This window comes from Mus caroli, unplaced genomic scaffold (assembly GCF_978045245.1).
Source record: "Mus caroli unplaced genomic scaffold, Mus_caroli_1 scaffold_9, whole genome shotgun sequence".
Classification (NCBI taxonomy): Eukaryota; Metazoa; Chordata; class Mammalia; order Rodentia; family Muridae; genus Mus; species Mus caroli.
Genome location: NW_028227264.1, coordinates 28,391,984 through 28,408,774, shown reverse-complemented (window position 1 = coordinate 28,408,774; position 16,791 = coordinate 28,391,984). Strand labels below are relative to the sequence as shown.

The 16,791-nt window shown below is 38.9% G+C and overlaps 1 protein-coding gene across 3 annotated transcripts in view; it reads left to right on the top strand.

Annotated features, from left to right (window-relative positions):
• Positions 1–16,791, top strand: part of Ncoa7 (nuclear receptor coactivator 7) — a 149,251-nt gene that overhangs the window by 78,632 nt on the left and 53,828 nt on the right. For all 3 annotated transcript variants that reach the window (XM_029482549.2, XM_021174073.3, XM_021174075.3), the window contains exon 4: positions 14,952–15,031. In XM_029482549.2, coding sequence (XP_029338409.1) covers positions 14,952–15,031 — 80 coding nt within the window. The remainder of the gene's footprint in view (positions 1–14,951; positions 15,032–16,791) is intronic.

Here is a 16,791-nt window from a genome sequence, read left to right as displayed (position 1 = left end):
CTGGGATCAAACCTCTGGGTGGGGCACTAAATTTCAGGCTTCATTTGCTTTAACCACATTTGACCATAGTTCCATAGTTGACAAATGCCCACTTGGCCCACTCAGATTTGATTAGCCTCTTAAGAGTCTGTTGCCGCCCGGCGTGGTGGCGCACGCCTTTAATCCCAGCACTCGGGAGGCAGAGGCAGGCGGATTTCTGAGTTCGAGGCCAGCCTGGTCTACAAAGTGAGTGCCAGGACAGCCAGGGCTACACAGAGAAACCCTGTCTCGAAAAACCAAAAAAAAAAAAAAAAAAAGAGTCTGTTGCCTTTCAGAGTCCCATCCCAGGATGTAGTTCTATACCACTAGAGGGAGCATCAGACCTTGAGCTAAGAGTCATTCCTGTTAGAGAACACTGCCTCTTTTGGTGTTGCTCCTAAGTGGCCAGATAGTGAGGGGACTTGACAGTGGGAGGATCTTGTCTGCCTGGTAAAACTCAAAGAAAGTTGGGGGAAGTGCCATTATTTCCCGGACGAATCTGAAATGATGAAGGCAGGCTGTGCTGATCAGAGACAAGCCCTTAGGGAAATGAAGTGCTGAGGAGAGATTCTGCTCACAGGAAGAACAGTATATGCTAATTAGTATCGTGCATGGGGAAGAAAAAGAGCAGTCAGTACTCATACTCACCTACCTCTGGGCTCCTTGTGCCATGATGCCCTGCAGGATTGTTTACTCTATTTGTTGAGTTTTATGCATTAAAGAACTATTTCAAATATTAGCATACAGGGAAAAACAGAACTTAATAGCATGACAAAGCAAAAGCAAAGGCCTTGTAAAAAGAGTATTTATTATGCAAGTACAGAGTTTGTTGAAAGCAGTTACTTCCAGTTGTTGCCCATTCTGCATATACAATGTAATTTCCCAGAACTAAAGAAGGATATTTTGACAAAATGTTTTTATATTTTCAAATAGATTTATTTGTGACTCCTTGAAGCCTTGAGCAATACGTCATTACTATCTCCTTACACAGTGATAACATGCAAAAGAATATTATTATGGAGAGACTGAGTCATTAGAATTGCCTCATTATAACAACATGGTCCTGATTCTGTAAATGTTCTGTTCTGTTTTTGAGAAGAGATTAGGAAAGGAAGTAATCACATTAAGACAGTTTGTATCAGATAATTTGAGATCTAGTACCTAGCACAGCACCAAGTAGGTAAATATCAGAATGTTTCTAGAACAAGTGAATTCAACCTTTCTGTGCTTGCATTAATATTTGCTAATATATAGGACTGTTTTCATCCTGGAGAGCAATTTAGAAATGTTAAGATTTTGTTTTTTTCAAGACTGGGTCAGTTTGTGTAGACTTGACTGTCCTATGTTGATATGGTATAAACTCTTAAGAAGTTTTGTAGGGGGGTGGAGAGATGACTTAGAGGCTAAGAACATTTGCTGAGCTTACAGGGGACCCAGGTTTAGTTCCCAGTACCTTCATGGAACTTCATGACTATCTATAACTCTAGTTCTAGAGGATCCAATACCCTTTTTTGGCCTCTTCAGATACTGTATGCATATGGTACACAGACATGCATGCAGACCAAACATTCACATATAAAATAAAAATGAATAATTTTTTAAAAAAGAAATTGTTTGATAATTCTGTGTCTTACTGTGCTTTTAAAATTAGCTATTATTAAGTTTTTAGAAAAATTATTTAAAGACAGAGTCTCACTGTGTGGCTCTGACTGGCCTGGAACTCACTGTGTAGAACAAGCTGACCTTGAACTCAGAGAGATAATCCTGCATTTACTCCTCTGCCACTGCCATGTCAGGTTAAAGATGTGTGTGACCATGCCAAGCCAAGTTTTATACAATTCATCAGAACATTTCTAAAGCTCCCAAAAGATGATTAATTTATTGCAGCATCAAACTCTAGTAAGTTGGCTATAAAATACTTTTACTTTAAAAGAACACTTCATTCATTAGTCTTTAATGTTAAAATAGTGCACATCTTCCCTTCTAAATTACACAGGTAGAATGGGAATATGAAAAAGCCATAGATTTCAATGTAAGACCATTCTTCACTTGAAACATATCTATGGAAGTACAAGGGTAAGAAGAGATGGATTGGGGCTGGAGAGATGGCTCAGGGGTTAAGAGCACTGACTGCTCTTTCAGAGGTTCAGAGTTCAAATCCCAGAAACCATATGGTGGCTCACAACCATCTGTAATGAGATCTGATGCCCTCTTCTGGTGTGTCTGAAGACAGCTACAGTGTGCTTACTTATATATAATAAATAAATAAATAAATAAATCTTTAAAAAAAAAGGAAGAGATGGATTTTATGTCAGGAAAATAAGGCAATTTTGAATAAGGTATATTATTAAAATAACATCATGTGTTAATTAACACAAGCGTTAATGCCAGAAATCCTGGAGAGCAATTTAGAAATGTTAAGATTTTGTTTTTTTCAAGACTGGGTCAGTTTGTGTAGACTTGACTGTCCTAGAACTCACTCTATAGACCAGGCTGTTCTTGAAGACACAGAGAACCACCTGCCTCTACCTCCTTATTGCTACGACTAAAAGCATGCACTACCATCTCCCACCTACTTTAAAGAATATTATTTGGGAAACCATTATAATTAAGATGAAGGACTCATATGAAGGAGCTTGGCATTTTATGATTGTCAAAACCAAAGATTTGCTTAAAGAGATCATTTGTCATAAATGTAGCTCACCTTCTTCTCAGGCTCCTCCCCTTCCTCCTTCCCAGGCCCCTCCCCTTTCACTCACCCCCTTTCCCCATCCTCCATCCTTAGACGCTTCCTTTCCTTTATTGCTTCCATCTTTCTTTTTACCTGAGATGTCATTGTGTAATCCCAGGCTGGCCTCAGATTCATGGTAATTGTGCTGAGCTTTTGGTGTATGGTTGAATGTGTTTATCTTAACATCAGTCTCATGTAGTTTCTCATTTAACAAGCCTACTGAGTCTACTACATTCATTACAGTTTTCCACCCTGAATTCAAAAGAAGATTAACAAGAAAAAGTTAAAACACTGAAATTTTCTACTGATCCTTTGCTATAGATTCGTTGTTTCTCATGAAAATATGAAAGCAACCAACAACTGGGTTCTTTCCCATAGTGGCAACCTCAACAACTTTCCACACAACTTAACACTTTTTCTAAGGGTTTTGTTTTTTCTTTTTAAAACCACATGGGTGAGTTTCATATCTGTTATTTGATTTTTGTTTCAATTCACAGGCTTAGAAGATCAAGGTTATATTATTTTTATAAGTTTATTTCCAAACATAAATAGGCCAGGCCATTAATATATGACCTTCAGCTCAGGAGTGTAAAGCCTTCTTGTCCTTTCGATTTTAAAGATTAGAAGGGTATAAGATTAAAATAAACTTTTATGTGAAAAGAATGTCAAGAGCCTAAGGGGGTGGGGATAGTCTCAGTGGTAAAGAACCCAATTGTAGGTCCAAGACTTAGTTCAATTTCTAGTCCAAAAAAATTACCTAAGTAATATTGTTGTAAAATAACCAGGAATGTAGCTAAAAAGGAAAGTGATAAGAAGGAAGATGTCAGATGTGGGTGGTATTGAAAGAAGAGTCTAAGGGGAAAAAAAAAAACCACATACACACACATTCTGCATGAAAAGACAAAATACTTGGGAACAGAAGCAACCAAAGCCTCTGTGAGACCAGAAGCTTGCATTCAGGAGTGCAAACACTTATTTGAGCCTAGAAATCAAAGGAGTTCACCATATGTAGGGCAAGATGAAGGAGAAAATGTAGGTTAACTGTAGCAAGGATTTATGGGTCATGGGTAAATGGCTTGAAAAATAGTTCTAAGTAAAACTATGGAATTTTGTCATAAGGCCAGGCACAGTGGCACATACTTTTAATCTAAGCAATTGGAAGGCAGAAGCAGGCCAATATCTGTGAATTTTAGAAGAGTTTGGTCTATATAGTGAATTCTAGAATAGCCAGAGCTATAGAGAGAGACTAGTTCAAAGACAAGACATTCTTGAACACGCCAACTGCCCAAGAACATGTTGCTTATACCATAGATCTCCTGGAACAAACCGCTGAAAGGGAGCCTCATTCTTAATATGAAAGACATCAAAATTTTGGCAGTAAGAAAAGAGGTCATATTAACTGGTGGTGAATACCACAAGAATTAAGCTGAAAATACATGGTGATGAAGCATGAATCTAAACTGTATCCTGGTTCCCGCAACACCCTGATCTAGCCCCTCATTTTGATGCAGTATTTAACCAATTGTATAATTCTCAGATTGACAGACATTGAGAGACTCTCCACTGGGAGGAATGCCTGTCTCATGTGTTTGCTGCTCTTTCACCTCATGGCATTTATAAGTACTTCGCAGCTGAAGGGTCTTCTTGTTTCTAGAGTCCAAGAACTTCATAGAAACCTATAGAGTGGTGGTATTGGTCAACAGTTTGATGCTTCTCCAGCTTTTAGCATGGGCTTCAGTGCAGTGGTGGTCTTGTTTTCTGTCCCATGCTCTACTTCCAGCGACAATACCACTATGGAAATTTCTATCCAGCCTATTTGTAAAACTTACTTTACTTAAATAATTGTAAAATATCAGCACTGGTAAGCCTTTGTCTCAAGCGAAATTGTTCCAAAGTTTGGGTGAGTTAGAAATTCTAGTGGTTCAGGAATATGAGTGTCTCTCTGGAATTTAGTAGCGGTGCAGCAAATAGCTCTTAGTAAAACTGGCTTTGTCTCAACTTTCTTATTCCCTAAATATTCCCGTGCGTCTACCAAACACAGCCTCCTGTAACCTGTTCTCATGATTGTCACAACACACATACACACACACACACACACACAAACACACACACACTGCTGCTACTGACCAAGAAGCTGTGTATTAAAAACCCAGGTTCTCCTACATCTGCTCTTGAATTCAGAGATTACACTTGTCATAAGCACAGCCCATCTGCATGACACACATTCATTCCTGATGTGTAGTGCTCTGTATAGTGTAAAATCTCACAGCATGAGAAATACCCAAGAGCATATGATCACTGGTAGCTTCAGCTTAAAAAGTCAAATTATCACCAAGTGAAGCAGCAGACTAAGGGGGGAAAGACTCTGAAATCTCAAAGGCTAGGTAGCTCATATACCACAGAACTGTCATGATCTCTAGGCTAAGAAGTCATTCATGATCAAGACACTAGTAAATTCTGAGTCTGTGGGGCACTGTTTCCTCCACTAGGTATATGAGAGAAGCCGGGGCAGGGTCTCTTTTTTGGACTCATTCATAATGTTTAGTCTGAATGCCTGGTTTCTGTCTCCTAATACCATGATCTTTGGGGTGAGAATTTCAACGTAGGAATTTTAAGGGACATGAAGATTGGAACCACAATAAACAGATTGGTGGTAGAGAGCAATCTAGTTAAATCTTCGTGGAGGACAGTATAGCTATATTTACTGAGAGCCTTGTTTTTTGAATACCCTTTGGCTCAACAGTTCTTTCTGCTAAAGTTCACCATAAGGAAACAGAAACATTAAAAGATTTCACTGTCGTGACTATCATACTATTTGTAATAGCATGAAAATATAATTAACATGACAGATATGAAATGTATTACTAGGTACAATTTTCAAGTGATACAGACATATAATTAATTAAGTGGAAACTTCTCAAAACCATGCAGTGGGAAATAGTTCTAAAATGTGGTTCTATTTTATTAAAATAACAACTCACATATAACTATATAAAATTCAGATGAAGAAGAACTGAAAGTAGATTCTCTAGTAGGTAAACATAGGCTGTCTCTAAACGGGAGCCAGATGATTGAACTGTATTTCTGTTATTTTGTTCAAATGAATGCTGTGGTCATTTTGTATCTTTCTAAATTCATTTGTTAAACTGTGCATTGCCTTGGGCCCCCAAGATAGCTAAGTGGGTAAAGAGGCCTGCTGCCAAGTTTGATGACCTGAGTTCAATCTCTTGGACCCATGAATGTCTGCTGTGAGCTAGATGCTTGCTTTCCTAATTGACTTCATGACTCTTCATGATGTAGAACAGAAAGCAACAGCCTCATTTACAGAGTTAAAAAATGAGATGATAGGAGTATACCAAAGCGAGTATGGGCTAGACTATGACAGACACTAATGCATTTCCCTCTGACGACAAAGCCAGGGTGATGTCTCACGCAGCGTTCTCAGTTCTGCTCTGGAGCAAAAAACAAGATAACACAAACTAGAACATTCTTGGTTCTTAGTACAGAAGAAAGGAGAGACTGCAGGTGAGCTTTCTTCCCCTGGGCTGTAATTTTAATGGTGGTAGAGTTGACCCCTTACCTACTTAAGTAAGTTCACTACTGCTGGAACACTAGAATTACTCTAGACCTGGTCATATGTGTAGGCATGCTCAAAATACCCACTGAGTCTATGGCTAATATAAATGAGATGCTGACCAAAACCACGGGAATCCTCTATCCTTACATACTCACAAAGTTTGTGGGCTGTCATAGCTTTCATTACTCATCCAGGACAAGTGTCATGTGTGTGATAAAACAGTCCTCTAGATAGACAGTTTCTCTGCCCTTGAGATACTTCTAGGTTTCCACTCAGTGTGACTCACTGTAGTTAAATATTAACAATGTTAAATAGTAGCACTACTAACCAGTCAAAACAATATACTGGGTGTGCTGTACTTGAGAGCGAGGAAGTAGTATGTACTCCATGATATCCACTGTGTCAGAGGGTAAAATTCAGTGTAGTACTTCTTCACACATATTTTTAATTTCCTTTTAAAATTGTAACAGTCCATAATTTAGGTTTTTTTTTTTTTTCAGTTTTTTAGCTACTCATCTCAGTAACTCCAGTTAGCAACATTAGCATATTAAGTGTGCTTTTTGGAAGGCAGACCTATGATATGAATTGTGAGCATCACCAGCGGAGAATATGCTACTTGTTTGTGCAGAAATCCAAACCCTATATTTTATTCAAAGTCATTTATGATGATAATGCTTTCACTAATTTATTTATTCACTTTACATTCCAATATAGCCCCCCTCCTTTTCTCTCAGTCCTGCCCTCTCAAGCCCCTCCCCCACAACTCCCTCCCCCTTCTCCTTAGAGAAGAGGAGCTCCCCCATGGGTACCAACCTGCCCTGGCATATCAAGTCTCAGCAGGACTAAGTGGGAAGTGGCCTTTCCCACAGAGGGCCAACAAGGCAGCCCAGCTTGTTTGTTGGTTGATTTTTTTTTTTATTTATTTATGTTCATTGGTGTTTTATCTGTAAGAGTGTCTGTGTGAGGGTGTCAGAAATCCTGGAGTTGAAGTCATTGAATTTATAAGCAAATGTGAGCTGATATGTGTACTGGAAATTGAACTTGGGTCCTTTGGAAGAGTAGACAGTGCTCTTGACCACTGAGCCATCTCTCCAGCCCCATGACTTATTATTTTCCTTTAAGGTGATCTTTTTTTGTGTTTTCCATGCTGAACCAAAACTCTTGAATTCAATTCTTCCTCCTGTCTCTGTCTTCTGAGTAATTGAAACTAAAGGCATGTGTCACCACAGCTGGCTTTGCTATAAAATCTTGAATCTATTTTATATTATATTGTCCTATATTATAAAATCTTGAATTTCAGTGATCTAACTTTTTGTTTACCTAGTCTCATTTAGTTATCTTTGAGATCTTGTTTCTCTCATTGTAGATTGCTTTTCCAGAATTGCTTTTTCTAAGGCATCCCTATTTTACATATTTACTCAAATTTGCATGGGGATTGAAAGATATAACTGGGCTAATATGTTGTGTATTTGGTGCCTAAACTAAACCTGCCCAACAGACATTTATAAAGAAATTTAGCTTTTCTTACTGGCTTATAATGATGATTTTACTCTACACTAAATGCCCATCTTTTTATTATATGCTGTATTGCCTTAATTGCTATAGCTTTACAAAATCATGCTTCATTTATTGCTAGGTATCTTCTTGATAGACAGAACCATGCCTGGGACTTTCCCAATTCAATTTCTATTACAACTGTTGAGTTTGAGGCCAGCCTGGTCTACAGAGCAAGTTACAGGACAGCCAGGGCTACACAGAGAAACGTTATTATTATGTCTGGACACTTTTCTAAGCAATCTTATAATTTCGGCATTCTTGTGATTCTATTAACTATTTAATAGCCACTTTTGCTTTTCATATTTAAAACTCTTATCCTTCACTTAGACAGGGACTCCAAGATAACTGCATATAAACCCTGATGTAGAAATTCTTAATTGATATTGGCTAGTGTTTTCTTTTTTCTTTTTCTGCTTTTTATTTTGCCATGATACCAGGGATCAAACCCAGTCTTTTACATACTAGGCAAGTTCATTACCATTGAATTACATTGCCAGTCCTCCAGTTTGTTTTTAGTAATTGCTTTTGGTTTGTGATATGAAGTCTTGTCTCTGTTTACAAAGTCCTACTTTACGAGAATTTAATTTTCCACAATAGCCTGGATAAACACACAAGTACCTGGAACACATTCCAGTGTTTCTGCATTTTACTGCTATGACAGTGAAGCCTGCTTTTAATCTATGGGGTTTCCAAACTTACTCCATGGCCCCTACTGTTTCTGAGTTTATATCCATTCCAAAGTTAGGGTTCTTTTCTTTATGAATAACTAGACTTGGCTTCATATGACACTGTGTTGTTACTTAGTGTCCTGGGAGAGTCCATATCCAGGAACCTTCTAGGCTTTGTTGGAGTTGCTTTTAGGGACTTGTTCTCAAAGCACATGGGAGATGGAAAACATGAAACATGCACTGGTATGTGCACAATGCCCGTGGGATCTCTTGATCCTCCAGTGGACTCTTTCTTCAAAAGCCTTAGGGCTAAGCTGCACCTATAAACTAAGATTCAGGGTGACTTTAAGAACTTTGCCAGTCCCTGTAGCCCTGTAAGTATAACACTATTCTTGGAGAGATATGAAAAACTAGTCCCCTATCTACCCATCCTAGATAAGGAGCTAATGATAGCCCAAAGTAACAAAAAATGCCACCAGAGTCCAACTTTGTGAACTAAGTGTGTTTATTGGAACATGTATGAGAGATTACTTAAATGATCAGGGATAACTCAAAGGTACCTACATTATCTAAAGCCCACCCACCCACTATGCCTGACAGCTCAGGAAAGCTAGAATCCTCAACACATCAGTCAGTCTCCTTCTCAGAGGCTAGTGCTGCTTACATTACGGAGGGGGAGGTTAAGGCAGTTCCTCTATCTTTAGTTTTCAAACAGTTGCAATGTTGTTGCTCTTACTGTGAGGTTTCTTTGTTTGTTTGTATTTTAATGTAATGGAACTTATCGAATGGCTTTGGTGGTGAGAGGGGCATGTATCCAAGTGATCAACAAGGCTTTTTTTTTTTTTTGAAGTGAATTTTAATAATCTGTCATCTCAGTACCACATGACTACATTTCTAGAATGAAACCTCTTTGATGATGCCTTGGAACTTTTAACCCTCAGCTATTTAAATGGATGTTTAAGTATGTCATCTGCATGTGACTAATGATAATGGCAGCTACACTTAGTCTGTGCCTGGCTCTGAGATTCATCCTGCATCATATACATCATACTGCTTCCTCAATGATATTATCAGGCAGTTCCTTATGCTCTAGCTGGCAAACTTTACACATACAGTTCGTTGTAGTATAGCTTGTTGACTTGATACAGACAGTTCCTTATAGGAATAGCTAACGGGCTTGATATGCACAGTTTAAGATGTAGCTGGCGGACTTCATGCAGAACACTTTCAAGTTACTTGCTTTCCATCATACTGCCATTGGAACCCGCTCATTTTGATCTCACAGTGAAATTGTACTCAGATGTTTGGTGGCGTGATTGAGCTGGCATGTGATTTGATTTCCTGGCTAAGGGCATCAAACTGTTACAGTTGAATGCATCCGTTTCCAGTATTGGGACATGCTGGTTATAGAACAGGGGTTCCCTTTCTTTAAAAGATCTGGAGACACACTTGTTTCCTTTGCCTCTCTGATTCCTTCTCCTTGGATGCCATTTAAACATGTTTCCTTAGTAAAGTGGGTGCTGACAGTATGATTTCATCATCTGGACTTATATCCCAGTAATGTTATCTTTATTTATTTAAAAATTTGAGAACATTTAAGGCGACGCTTAGCCAAGGGTAGCCCTCTATTCTGTGTAGCTAGTGGTGGCCTTGACTGATCCTCCTGCTTCAGCCTCCCATAGTCTGAGATTACAGATAGGCAGCACCACAACCAACTGACACATTGTCAGCGATTACACCCAGGGTCTCTTACAAGTGAGGCAAGCATTCTATCAACTGAACCACATCCCCATCTCAAACAAAACAGGGACTCATATAGTCCATTTTCATTTTATCTTGTAGATAGAGCTAGTAAAATGTTCAGAATAGTTTTTTGAGGCATATAGGGTTGGCTGCTTCTTCTGTCCATAGACAATTTTTTTATTTGCTATAAATCCTTGAAATAAGAGAGAGTGAGAGAGAGTTTGAATTTGGGTAGGTATAAAGGGGCTATGAAGAAGCCAAAGGCTGGAAAGTGGGGGTATGGAGGCCATTGGGAAACAGCTGCACAGCTGCATCTTAGGGAATAATCATAGGTTCTCATCTTCAAAGCTGGAGTTGAATCTGTGGCTGTTCCTGCCCCTTCCTAGCTCTCCTCAGGATCAGAACTCTCATGCCTGTGGACTGTGCATGTCAGAGCTTGTCTTGATTTAATTCACTGGGGTACAGAGTTGGCCATCTTAATATCTAACTGTGAATGCGATTTAGGAAGGAAAGTGAAACTTTGCATTGTGCTGCTATGGACAGAGATGATTATGATTCTTAAAATTGGCCAGTTATGGCCAACCATAGAGCATTTTGTTTGGACTGTAGATTTGATAGGTACATGTGATTTTCCCAGTGTAATGTTATCACAATGAAAAGTGTTTCCCACAACCAGACATGTCTGGGAAGTTGATCTGTATTGGGAAGTTCCTTTTTCCTTATGTATCAGGTGACATTGTGACAGCTCAACTCATCCAAGACCACTCCCTTTGAGCTCCACCTCAAGGAGTTCACATCTGTAGACGCTGGAAGTAAGGGGTGTGCACTTGTATGTGTGTGTGTGTGTGTGTGTGTAGGCTAGAGTTGTAGGTGAAGTATTCATTTATTGAAAATTCATGACTCATGCAGACTTGGGACTCACAATTCTGCTCCTACCTCTTCAGCATAGCTTGATGGCATGTACATTCCACAAGGGCTCTACTTTACTTACTTACATAGTTGAGACAGGATCTTATTAAGCTTGGAGATCACCCATTCAACTAGACTAACTGGCCAACAGGTCTGCCCGTTCCTTTTACCCCTCCAGTGCTGAGATTACAGATGTCCCGCTTCGGCTTTCTCTGTTAGAGAGACGAGTCTTGTCCTCATGCATGCATGAAAGTACTTTACTGACTGAATCATCTCACCTGTTGTTTGCCTCTCTTGAGAAGTGAGCTAAGACAATGGAGTCTAAAACTGAGGCAGACTAAAACATGCAATTGCCAACGTTATTCAGAGTCTCAGTTTATACTCTGAGGGTTAAGAACAACCACACAAGAACAGTACAGTCACAAGGACAGGCTGCACGTGGCAAAAATATGTTTTCCCACAGACGCATGTAAATAAATAACATGTAATGAATAATTACAATGAATTATAAATAACATGTAGTGAATACTAAAAACAAATAATTGTAATGAATACTCCGAAGTAAACTCACTCCTATCCACTATACCTGGTAGGGGCACAAAAGCACATTCCAAGAGCAATTCTGGTTTTTGAAGAAACTGAGGCCATAAGACTCTGGTTTTCTTAGAGTTTTATCACGAACACTCAGGACTTCCCTAGCACACCTCCATCCTTGGCCATGTTCTCACACCTTGCCTTTGTTTTAGTCGTTTTTCATGTTATACATTTCTTTAATGTATGCCAGTGACAGGGAAACTTTATTGCTTTTTCATGAATTCAATGGACATATTAAATTTATCCTGAAAGTTTTATCCAGAACATATCTTCTTTTGCATTTTTGCAGTCTGTTAACTGCCCACAAGTTAGTGAGCCTGCAATAGTCCTCCTCGTTTCTTGGATCTAGCAAAACAACATAGTAATAGTGACTTATGAAGCCAGTGAGAAAGGCAGAGTGCTGTAAAGAGAGTAGACAGTGATGTTGAAGGGGCTGAGCAGTGCTGTAGATGTGACTCAGTGGGAAGAATGCTCGCATAGCAGGCAGGAGGCCTGCGTTTGGTCCCCAGCACTGCATAAAACGCACTGTGGTCATGATGCCAGCACTCTGGAGGCAGAGGCAAGCTCATCAGGAGTCAAGGGTCATCCTCAGGTACATAGTGCATTTGAGGCAAGCCTGAGCTAGATGAGCTCCTCTGTCAAATGAACAAATGAATAAAGTAATAAGTAGCCTTTGCCATGATCAAAGAAGAGAATCTACTTTCTGGAAATTGTCCTCTGACCACATGGACCTGTGGCACCTCCCACATACACACACACACTTTTCTTTTTTAAAAGAGAGAATGAACCTGTAACCTGTGCCAAAAAGAACATTTGGAGAAATGTTTCTGGGAGTGGCAGCCTGGGGTCCATCTCCCATGTAAACAAACAAAGGCCACCAATTTCAGTTTCTCTGACTCCTTAGATGGAATTAAGAAAAAGGAAGAATGTCGTTGATGTTCCATTGCTCACCTTCTCGAATATAGGTGACCCCATTTTCATATGTGTTATAAGAATCAGAAATCCTGTGGTTAAATTGTTTGAACGTGGCCTATATAGAATGTTCTTGTCTGAGCTCAATAGTTCAGTTCTCTGAAGTTACCCAGATGTGGCCACCTGAAGGTGGTTAGAATGGATAGTCCTGGCACTTTCTTCATTTGCTCCTCTTGACCTTTTATTTAATTTTAAAGTGTTTATAGGAAACAATCTAGGAAAGTCCTATGTGATGTAACTTTTTCCACATTCTGATACCCTCCTCACCCAGCATCCCTATATCTTTGCATAGGTTATTCAAATGTCAGTAATTTCTGGGTTGGGGGCTGTAAAACATTAAATGTAGGTGGCTGAATTGTTCCTGTTTCTTTTATTTATAGGCAATTGTGAATGTTCAGAGACAGGCTCATTCTTTCTTACTTATTCATTTGTTTGCTTATACCCTGTTTCTCCTCTTTCATTTTTCTCTCCATGCCACATCATTTCTATTCTATTCAGTGTGATAGGTTTAATTATTTTATGTGTTCTTGAAAACTTTGTGTGACTGTTTTAGACGGTATGAGTGGTACTGGTCTATCTATCCTGTTTCTCTTGGTGTGAATTTATGACCGTGTACCTCTGGCTTATTATTTCTAATGAGTACCTTGGAATCCCAGAGCACAGCTACCATGTTTACTCACCTTCCATCCACGCTTGCCTTGAAGGACATAGTGATGAACATCCTCAAGCAGATTTTCATGGTATCTATAAAGTGCTTTCCTTGCAGGAGACCCTGGGCATCTGTGAGTTTAATTGCTCAGCTATCTAGTTCCCCTGGCTTGTCAGGTGATTTCTAATTTTGATATGCATTTTTTTCTGCCCAAATAAAAGTTGGAGTATCTCTTCTTGATCTCAATTTTACGTTCTCTTGTTACGCCTATTTCTTTAAGCAATTGGAATATGCCTCCATGTTTTTTATATTTATATTAATATATCACAGTGTATTTAAGTATAATGATTAAGTGGGATCATATGACGCTGGCAGTAGCAGACCGTTTTTACCTGTGGTGCATACCTGTAACTCCAGGGTATCAGAGATGGAGGAAGGAAGATCAGGAGTTCAGAATCATATTTGGCTACAGAAAAAGTTCAGTTCTGAGGAACAACAATATGAACTAACCAGTACCCCCCAGAGCTGTGTCTCTAGCTGCATATGTAGCAGAGGATGGCCTAGTCGACCGGCAATGAGAGGAGAGGCCCTTGGTCTTACAAAGATCATATGCCTCAGTACAGGGGAATGCCAGGGCCAGGAAGCAGGAGTGGGTGGGTTGGGGAGCAGGGCAGAGGGAGGGTATAGGGAGCTTTGGGGATAGCATTTGAAATGAAAATGAAGAAAATATCTAAACAAAATTAATTAATTAATAAACAACTATGTATTATAAAATAAAAAGAAAAGATAAAAGAAAAAAAGAAATGGAAAGAAATGGGCACTAAGATGCTATCTAGGATATATATTAAAGTTCATTAGGGGACTTTCAGGATAGCATTTGAAATGTAAATGAGGAAAATATTTATTAAAAAAATTGTTTAAAAAAAGTTCAGTTCTAACCTATGATACTCTAGAACCTGTCTCTTAGTAATAAAACAAATCAAAACTAAAAAAATAAAAAAAGCACTACTTCACCCTAATCTGTTGTTAGAATTATGGTTCTTCTATGTTTATATTGTAAATAATATTTTAAGAAATATGTGTTTATTATTTCTTTTTTTAGCTTGTCGTCTTCAATTGTTTAAAGAAAGATAACTTAATCAGAGAATAATAATACAGCTGTTGTTACATAAATCAAAGCACTTTCTAAAAGGCTAAAGTTATTTGCATTGTGCATAGTTTATATAGTGATTATACTAGTTTAGCTGCAACCTCATCCCATTAGATATTCTCATTTAAACTAATATTTTAATAACTTGAAACTTTACCTTGTTTTTGCTTGTATTATTTGGTTGTGGTGGGTATTAATCATTTATTCTGGTGTTCACAGATATAGTATACTTTATGAGTGTGTTCCATTTCTACCCATTGCCTATTTTCCTACTGATATCATTTCTTATATTAATTTGACAGTGGATTTCATATAATGAAGATGTAGTCTGTCTTCAATTCCTGAAAATGAAGTTATTCATCAACATATGTTTTCTTCTTCAGATGACAATCAAAACAAAACTCATGATAAAAAAGAGAAGAAGATGGTGGTCCAAAAGCCGCAGGGCACCGTGGAATACACTGTAAGTGCGATCAGGGTGGCTGGAGTGATCACTAGTGCTCTGTGATTTATGCATACTGCTTTTCTTTGACTGACTTTGCCCCTTCACTATATTCTTCTTGAATGCCCATCACATAATGTAGTTTCTCAAGACACATTTTAGGTCGTGTCTTTTTCCCTTTTTTTATGTGGGAAGGGGGCTTATGACCCACTCTATCCCATTTAACTCCTGAGTAAATAACACAGAGACATTAAATTTTATTAACAAGCTGCTAGCACTATGCTGGCCAGGCTCTGAGCTTTTCGTATCTGACTAATCTATTAAAACCAAATAAATGCCCGGTTACTTGCCAGCCAAGTGTTGCTCTGTTCCATGTGTGTCCTCAGGGTGAGCTTTTCATGGCCACATGCTCATGGTTCATTCTTATAGTTCATCCTACCTCATGGTGACCTCCTTCCTGTCCTTTCCTTTTTCCTTCTCTCTCTTTGTGATCTCTCCTCACATCCCCTCACTCAATCCAAAGAAAAGGAATCCAAAGAAAAGTTCCGCCTTCCTTTCCCCCGTGCCCAGGCACAGGCTCTAGCTTTTTATTTACAAATCAGAGATTATTAGAGAGCATTCTTTACAGCACATTGGTCAGTACAATGCCCATGGTCAGACTTCAACTTGATCGTGGGGTAAAGAACTCAGCATCTGCATACACGGTGTATAAGACTAATCCATGTTTTCTCTCTGGCTACAATGTCTGTCACTCCACTAATTATCAACCTTGCTTAAGATCATCTAGAAGGCCATGAGAGGATCCACGTCGTGCACTCTGCTAAAACCTGGTTTAAAGAGATGACCTTTCTCAACAGAGAAGGGACACTTTCAGTTTAGGCTGTGCTCAGCTTTGTTCCACCAGACAAACAAATAAAATGTCTTCAGAATGGCCATAACTACCAATTGTAGATGTTTACCCCAGACATCTTCTCTAAGATCTAAAGGCACCAATCTGATGTTGCTTAACATATCCACTTAGATCTTCTTTATGTTTGATCCTTTTCCAAAAAGCAATTCATGATCCAAGTATTCATACAAGCTAGGGTCTCGTAAGACGCGCCTTCTCTGCTTTCTCTCATTTATCAATAAGTAGTTTTAACTGCTATTTTTTTTTAACAAAATCTCAAACGTTCGGTTTTACCAACAAAGATTTGGGAGCCTTATGACGGAGTGAAAGCCTACTAACTCACACAGGCAGAAAAAGCAACCAGCTGACCTTCCTCCTCAGCCAGTGTCCCCAAAAGAAGTGGTCCTTCTCCACGCTGACTCAAAAGCTCCTCAAACCGAGTATTCCTCTTTACTACTTTCTCTACGTCTCTCCATCCGACCTCCTGACTTCCTCTTAACCTCTATGGTTCTCTCCTATGTTCACTCCCTGTCAGCTGCTTGCTTGCCCCACCTCTTGACCTGTGGTTGACTTTATTTTATCCTATTTACAATAAACAGAAATCTTGGATTGAAGATGTGTGTTAGGGATAAGCCATACCACAACTAGAAATAGGATTTTCCAGTAAAGAACACAATCTACAGTGTGCACAAATATACTGCCACATTTAACACTGCTCATTGATATGCTTGGTTTAATGTCTATCATGTGTCTATCATTCTCTTATTCAAGGCAGAAACTAGACCTCTTTTGTGTTATATTCTTGGCCCATGCCAGGGTGTGTTTCCATATCCTTGAATCTATAGATGATAATGCTGCAAAAATATCATTTACTGTGACCTTACTCTATGTG